General features: G+C 39.7%; 1 protein-coding gene across 1 annotated transcript in view; it reads left to right on the forward strand.

Annotated features, from left to right (window-relative positions):
* TMOD3 (tropomodulin 3 (ubiquitous)) overlaps positions 1–6269 on the forward strand; it is an 88525-nt gene extending 82256 nt beyond the window's left edge. The window contains exons 11-12 of the mRNA XM_011928627.1: positions 4722–5471; positions 5778–6269. Coding sequence (XP_011784017.1) covers positions 4722–4756 — 35 coding nt within the window. The 3' untranslated portion in view covers positions 4757–5471; positions 5778–6269. The remainder of the gene's footprint in view (positions 1–4721; positions 5472–5777) is intronic.
* Positions 6270–8119: the final 1850 nt, after the last annotated feature.

Consider the following 8119-nt stretch of genomic DNA (forward strand, 5'->3'; position numbering starts at 1 on the left):
TAGGAAAAGGGATTCCCTTCCCCCTTGCGCTTCCCAGGTGAGGTGATGCCTCTCTCTGCTTCAGCGCTCGCTGGTCGGGCTGCAGCAGCTGACCAGCACCGATTGTCTGGCACTCCCTAGTGAGATGACCCCAGTACCTCAGTTGAAAATGTAGAAATCACCGGTCTTCTGTGTCGCTCGCACTGGGAGTTGGAGACTGGAGCTGTTCCTCTTCGGCCATCTTGCTCCGCCCCCCTCTAGAGCAGTGTTTTAAGAGAACTTCGTAAAGAAGTACTAGCTGGACTTCATAAATAATTAGAGAGCTTTAAAAACACATAGATTATTGGCTTAAAATGACTTTCTTCACCCCAAAAAGTTGGTTGACCAGGGCCTCACGACCATCACATAACCCTACTTTGATGGATAAAGAAGCCAAGTACTCTGTTGAATGTTTGCTATGTTCTCATTAGTGCACTGCACAGCCACGAGGTACAGATACTGTTGTTCTCTTGTTATGCATGATAAGTTGAGGCTCAAAGAAGTTAACTAACTTGCCAAAAAACACACTACAGAAAAGTGACAGAGCGAATTTCCTTAGAGGTTCTGATTTAGTCTATGATGGGATTTGGGTTGAAGTCATTTCACACTCAGAAACCCTGGCTTGTTTCTCCAGTGTTGAGTGGATATTTGAGTTTCTGAGTTCATCATTGTTATACGTCTTAAGCAGGTGTGCCCCGTATGTCCTCTACTTAACACAGCATTTGTCCTATTTTTTAAATTGCCTTTTACTTAGAAAATTAATTATATGTAATAGTCTTATTTCCAAAGACTATATGCTTTTTGAGGGCAGGGACTATGTTGTTGGCAGGGGCCATGTCCAACTATTGAATCCCAACTCTCTTAGAACCATGCCTGACACACAATAGGTACTTAAGAAAACTGGATTAAGTGAATAAATAAGTGGTAGAATTTGAACTCTCTCAAAGTTACAATTTTCTGGTACCTAAGTGGCCATAAACTAAGCCAGAAGTATCCTCCATTTTTCCTCTCCTTGGAAACCAACTTAACAAGCCCCAACCAGCTCTGTTACTTACCTCCCTCCAGGAGGCAGGTGATTCCAGCAACTGTCCCTCCAGGAGCAGTACAGTGAATGCCCATAAATGTCATGGCAGGGGTGCTGACCTTTGCAAGGCTTCAGCAGTTGTGCTTTTTTGTGAAGCCTGTTTTGGTAGGCATTTTACCTGCATTTCTGTAAGGAAAGAAATGTCCAGTTTTAGAGTGAGGGAGATTTGGGCAAATGAAAACCACTTCCTAGACTGCTTTATGTTGGCACTGAGCAATTGAATAGCTGTGCACAGTGGGGTGTTATAGAGGAAGAGAAGGCCATGTTGAAGAAGCTGTGTTCTGACCCAAAGCAGAATAGAGAGAAAGCAAGCAGCTTTGTGCTGGGAACTCTGTAGACTCCCACTTACGCTGTTTCATTCTGATCCAAACTACATTTTCAAACAGAGTCTCAGGCATGAAATGACAATAAACACATTTCTGGATAGGGCAATTATAGATAAAAGTTCAAATTTGAGAGCAAGCAAGTTATTTATGTGCTGATGACAGCCTGTGGATTTTAAGAACTGACTCTTATATCATGATGCTGGCTCCAGAATAAACTTTCAATAAGTACTTGTTGTTTAAAGCTTAACATTTAAAAAGTGATATCAGCAAATCAAGGCTGGGTGTGGTGGCTCACGCCTGTAATCCAAGCACTTTGAGAGACCCAGATGGGTAGATCACCTGAGGTCAGGAGTTTGAGACCACCCTGGCCAACATGATGAAACTAAAAATAAAAAATTAGCCAGGTGTGGTGGCAGGTGCCTGTAATCCTAGCTACTCAGGAGGCTGAGGCATGAGAATTGCTTGAACCCAGGAGGCAGAGGTTGCAGTGAGCCGAGATTGCACCACTGCACTGCAGCCTGGACGACAGGGTGAGACTTTTGTCTTAAAAAAAAAAAAAGTGATATCAGCAGATTTAAGAGGGAGTGTTGGTAGAATACACTAAAATTACATGGTTAAAGAACTTGGATTTATTTGGATTTTATGCAGGAAGTGTTTGAGAGCCATTAGAGACCACTGAATACATGATTAAGATACTTAAAAAAAAAAAAAAAAACTGCCCTTATTGCTCTTTTAGAGTTAGAAAATGAGGTTAGTTAGGACATTCGCAGTTAACTAATGATGATGTATTGACAACTTATATCGGTGGAGTGTGTTTTGGAAAGAAATTGGACCAGATCCAAAGAATTGTTAACAGGGCAAAATTTATAAGCCTGCCATCTAGAGGATGAGTTGAGGAATTGCTGGAAGGTAACAGGTGAGCACCAGGTGAGAAAGAGGAGGCAGAAATGGCCCGTTGCCCCATTGTCCTCTGCTGTGCACACAGCGGCAGCAGCTTCTCGTTCTTCCACTCAGCTTAAGTTTTTTTCAGCTGTATACTCTGACCTCTGCTTAGTAGATAAAGATGGAAAGTCTGAAGACCATGTTTTCTGACATACTGGTCTCAGCAGCCTGATATGTACTAATACAAAAGAGATAATCAAAGAACAATACTTGAAACTTGTACAGAATCTCCTGGGCATATAGTTCTTTTTCACCTTGTAGAGGGGGCTTTATCAGATCTTTGAGTTCTGATTTTGATAACATCGTTCCCTCTCTCATTGTTTTCTTAGTCTCAGCTATTCATTGAAATAATTCTACCTACTCTCCATCTCTCCAGCTAAGAAGTGTCACAGCTGTAACAGCAAAGAGGTTCTATGGTATACATGCAATATTCTACTTACCTTTGAGTCTCACATTACTATCTTTACACTAGCTAACTACATATTCCATTTTCTAGACCTTTTTTGTTTGCTGCACTCTGTCCTTTTTTATAGCATGCATTTTAGCATCTGAAGTGGTATGCCAATAACATTCAAACCCTGCTGCAATTCAAAATTTTCTTTGAAATGTTCTACCCTAAAGAATTATCTGAAGTTTGCCTTTCAGACATGTCTATATGTTTCAGAGATCTATATACATGATTTGATATTTGAGGGCTCAAGTCTCCATTTAATTTTTTTTTTTTAATACTTCAGTGAACACATGAAACTTGTCCTTGTTAGCATGGATTAAAATTAGAGTCAGTTGCTTGCTTTGGCAGCACATACACTAAAATTGGAATGATACAGAGAAGATGAGCATGGCCCCTTGCAAGGATGACACACACATTCATGAAGCAATCCCTATTTTTATTGAGTTCTGGCAAAAAATAAATAAATAAAATAAACTTAGAGTCAGGCAAACTTAATTAGATAAGTATAAAAATGTTCGTGGGAACCTGATACTGTAGTCCTTCTGGTTTTATTTTCAAGCGAGCACCCATCCTATGGCTGAACAAGATTTTATATACGTCATCTGAACGTGTGGTCTTACCTATTAAAGGCTGACAAACAGAAGCCAGCAGTCAGAGTAGCACAAGAGCAGAGTATCTATGGCCTGGCCAGGACACCAGGTGCACCTGTTGGCTTCTAATTCCTCTGTCAAACAGCCAATTTAGGCCAAAATACATACTACAGAAGTGACAGAGCTATGATTCACTCTATTTGTCACCAACTCTGGAACCTGTGGTTTTTGTCCTCTCTAGGAGCTGGCCACAGTGCTGAGAGTCCTGAATTGGTGGCACTCAGTGAATGCTGTCTAGTAGCTGATAGGTGAGAGTGCAGGTAGCAAGATTTGAAGTTGAAGACCTTGTTCTGCTACTAGAGAACACCCCTGAGTAGTTTGGCATCACCAGTCCAGGAAGAGGCTGGTAGTCTCAGATACATACATGTACCGTTCTTTGCTGCATAAGCTGAGCGAGTTGGCCACTTAGGCAGCCAAAGTTTATGGTAGCCAGAAGTGATCACGCCATATTACCAGGGTCTGAGATTTTCATTACTTTGCATTTGTTGTTTTATCAGACCCTGAACTGGTTTATTTTACAGGAAGCAAGAGAAGGAAAATTCAGAAAGCAGTAGCAAATCACTTACCTATAAAAATGACAAAAATGTTTTTGGTATATTCTTTTACAGCCTAAGGAAATACATTGTAGTGTCTAATCAGGAGAGCATGCAAATAGCTACTTTTAATATGTTCTAACCCCAGCTGCCCGAATGTCACTTCAAAATTTAACACACTAATTTATTAGCTGTTTTTTTAAACCTGAGTATGTACTTTTTCAATAAACAAATGACTTCGGCTGGGCGCAGTGGCTCACACCTGTAATCCCAGCACTTTGGGATGCTGAGGCGGGCAGATCACTTGAACCCAAGAGTCCGAGACCAGCCTGGGCAAGATAGTGAGACCTAATCTCTATTTTATTAATAAAATAAATTACAAAGTTAAAAATAAAAACAAATGACTTGTAGATGATTGCTGACCCCATTCTGTTTTAGATTTCTAGTGCTGCTGCTGTGTAAGCACAGCTATGAGTCATTGAGCTTAGGGCATGTAGTTCTTGTTTTGAAGCCCCTCGGTTCTCAACAAGTAAATGACAATGGTGAATGATGGGAAGTAGGTTTTATTATTTTTAATTAATGGTCATGTGAACTGGAAATGGACGTTTCAGTTTTGTAGAACTTACAACTTATGCAGAAACTTGCTTGTTATAAGCAAGTTACCATTGTAAAAACTAATAGGGATTTCTAACATAGTTTCTTTTATTTTTCTCATAGTGCGCAAGAGACGAGTTGAAGGAGATCACCAGTAAGTCTGCCAAGGTGTAATCGTTGGAAGACTTCAGAAGATCACCAAGGGTTCATGTTGGTGACATCAGATGTAAAATTTTCCTAGGTAGAAGGGAAAAGACTGGAAAAATTTTTTTAGTGACATGAATTTTTTTTTTTTTTTAGTTTAAGTTGTTATCAGTTTCAAATTGTAAAATCAATAATGTGATATTTTATATTCTGAAACATTTCTACTTTCTGCTGAAATCAATTTTAATTTAGTTTAATTGAATGATTTATGATGAATCTTGAGCAAAAAAATACAATTGTAAAAAATTTCATAGGTCATTTATGTAGAATAATTTGAACATTGTGAGGACCAATCTTTTTTAAATCAAAAGGGATATTGCTGGTGTCAGAATTGTTATTGCTTCATTTAGACATAAAACACTTCAGTGTTTTCTTCACTCCATGACCTGGAGACTTTTCTAAATTTTTAAAAATTTTTTAAAATACATGAACTTTGTAAGGGTGTGATTTTTCTCTATGAAGAGAACAAAATGCCAGAATTTTAAAACAGTTGACTCAAAATCTGGTCATCTGTGTTGGAGCTAAAGCAAGTCTCCAGGGAGAGAGGGTGGTCATCTGTGCATTCCAGGTTACTGCACTTCTCTGATGAGACACAGCAATACCCAGGTTTTCTTAAAACAAAGTCATCAGCTTTGCTAAGTTACATACTTTGTTTAAAAGTATAGTGAGGTCGGCCGGGCGCGGTGGCTCAAGCCTGTAATCCCAGCACTTTGGGAGGCCGAGACGGGCGGATCACGAGGTCAGGAGATCGAGATCATCCTGGCTAACACGGTGAAACCCCGTCTCTACTAAAAAATACAAAAAACTAGCCAGGCGAGGTGGCAGGCGCCTGTAGTCCCAGCTACTCCGGAGGCTGAGGCAGGAGAATGGCGGGAACCTGGGAGGTGGAGCTTGCAGTGAGCTGAGATCTGGCCACTGCACTCCAGCCTGGGTGACAGAGCGAGACTCCGTCTCAAAAAAAAAAAGTATAGTGAGGTCTAAATTCATTCCAGTGTTTCATTTTAATAAAGTGAGCATTATTAAATTTTTGTGAAAGCTAATAGTAAAAAATAAAAGCTGTTTTCACCACACCCCCCCCCCCAAAAAAAGGTATACAGCCAACTCTTAATTATGTAGGGTAAGAGAAAAAAGAAAACTGTTAAACAATGAAATCAAAAATAATAAATATGATAGAGTTCCAGTATGAGGCACTTGCAAAACAGTTGTTTAAACTGATGGTTACTGTAAGTCAATTGGAAGCTAGCATATATGTGAATTACTTGGTGTTACACAGTATCAAGAAGTTCCTATTTGCAGTGCAGAATTGCATACAGTATTTAATCACTGCTACAGATCTTCCAGCCAAGAAGGAAAACTGCTATTCTTCATCAATCTGATTTTTAGTATATGCTTCCTTTCATCTTATACTTTCATCCATATTTATAAAAGTCATTTCTATAATAAAAGCAGTCTTTCTTGCTCAGAGTATTAAAGTGAACAATTGAACTAGAGTACTGTGGTCGGGAGACTGATTTGAGACTGCAGAGCTGATGCTGGTGGGAAGAGGATCTGGACTTGTGTTCATGTTCTGTCTCAGGGCAGCCCCTGGAGCAGGAGATGGCAGAGGCATTTACAGCTGCAGAAAACAGGGAGGAATGGAATCTGAGGTAACCCTGGCCTCAAAATTCAGGCCTGGCTGTATCATTTACAGAGATGTTTCTGAAAGGAAAAATCTCATTTCTGAGGGAGCCAAGGTGGCTAATCATTATTAATTTTTGTTAACTTTTTGGGCTGGGCACAGTGGCTCATGCCTGTAATCCCAACACTTTGGGAAGCCAAAGTGTCAGGAGTTTGAGACCAGCCTGGCCAACATGGTGAAACCCTATCTCTACTAAAAATCAAAAAATTAGCCGGGTGTTGTGGTGCACACCTGTAATCCCAGCTACTCAGGAGGCTGAGGCAGGAGAATCGCTTGAACCTGGGAGATGGAGGTTGGAGTGAGCTGAGATCGTACCACTGCACTGCTGTCTGGGCAACAGAGCAAGACTGTCTCAAAAAAAAAAAAACCAAAAAAACTTTCCGAAATTGAATTGCCATATGTCTGCTACTTTGGCTTGGGCTGGACAATTTATCTAACAAGCAAGGCAGCTTCTTGTGTGCTATGGTAATAAGCCTTCTTAATAGGCTAAGCTTCCCTCATAAGAACTGTGGTATGTTTCTTTGGTTTTTTTGTTTTGTTTTGTTTTGGTTTGGTTTTTTTGGTTTTGTTTTGTTTTTTTAAATCAATATCCAATGTTTTATAGGGGCCAAAGATTAACTTGCACTATTCCCTGTCAGTTAAAGGCCACTGATATTTTTCTAAGTTAGCAAGGCTCACTTGCTTGCTTTCTTGCCTCCCTTCCTCCATCCCTCTCCCTTCCGACTTTCTCTGTTTCCATATTTCTCTCCCTCCCTCTCTTCTTCTCCCCTCTTCCCCTTCCCCCGCCCATATACAGCTTTTTGATTGTACTTGGTTTTATAGAGACTGCACAGTTCCAGCAAGACTGAGAGTCAGGCATGGAGCAGGCATCTCAGGCTACCAGAAAGAATTGGTCACCTAGACTTTCAGTCAGGCATCCTCGTTTGCATTGTCCTGTAAGTCAATCAGTTGATAACTAGTACCCCCTTCATCCCTTAAGTTTTTTGTTTTTTTTTAATATAGGTAAGTGGGACTCTACCTAGAATTTTGCATCATACTTATGGGTAATATCTTTTTCCTTTCTTATTTATCGAAGCATGAAGTTGAGTATTTTGCTTGTACCGTTTCAATTCTGCATTATAATAGTTCATTGTATAACTGAAAGAAAGGATTTCTTCATAAGTAACATTAAATATGAACATTCATCCAATTGAATATAGAAAATCTTTCCAAAAGTGTAAGGGAGAAAAATCATGTTTACTTCAGTCTTTAAAAATCTGGCACCTCTTAGTAACTTTCAGTATTTCTAAATTGCTCTAAAATTTTATAATAAATAAATCAAGGTTTTGCAGTAATCTTAATTTTTAAGCCAAAGGTTTTCCGAGACCTTAGGTTTTGTAGTCTAACCAGCTTATCTGGTTTCTGTAAAAGAATATTCTTTGTGTTTTTAAATTGCTATTTTTAAAAAAGCTTTTTATTACCCATTTTATAAAATGTTATACTCATATTTGTCTGAATTTTCCCAATATTCCTACATGAAATTGTATGTATTAAAAACTCAATAGCCGGGCGCGGTGGCTCAAGCCTGTAATCCCAGCACTTTGGGAGGCTGAGACGGGCGGATCATGGGGTCAGGAGATCGAGACCATCCTGGCTAACA

The sequence above is a fragment of the Colobus angolensis genome, unplaced genomic scaffold (genome assembly GCF_000951035.1).
Source record: "Colobus angolensis palliatus isolate OR3802 unplaced genomic scaffold, Cang.pa_1.0 Scaffold78, whole genome shotgun sequence".
NCBI classification, from domain to species: domain Eukaryota; kingdom Metazoa; phylum Chordata; class Mammalia; order Primates; family Cercopithecidae; genus Colobus; species Colobus angolensis.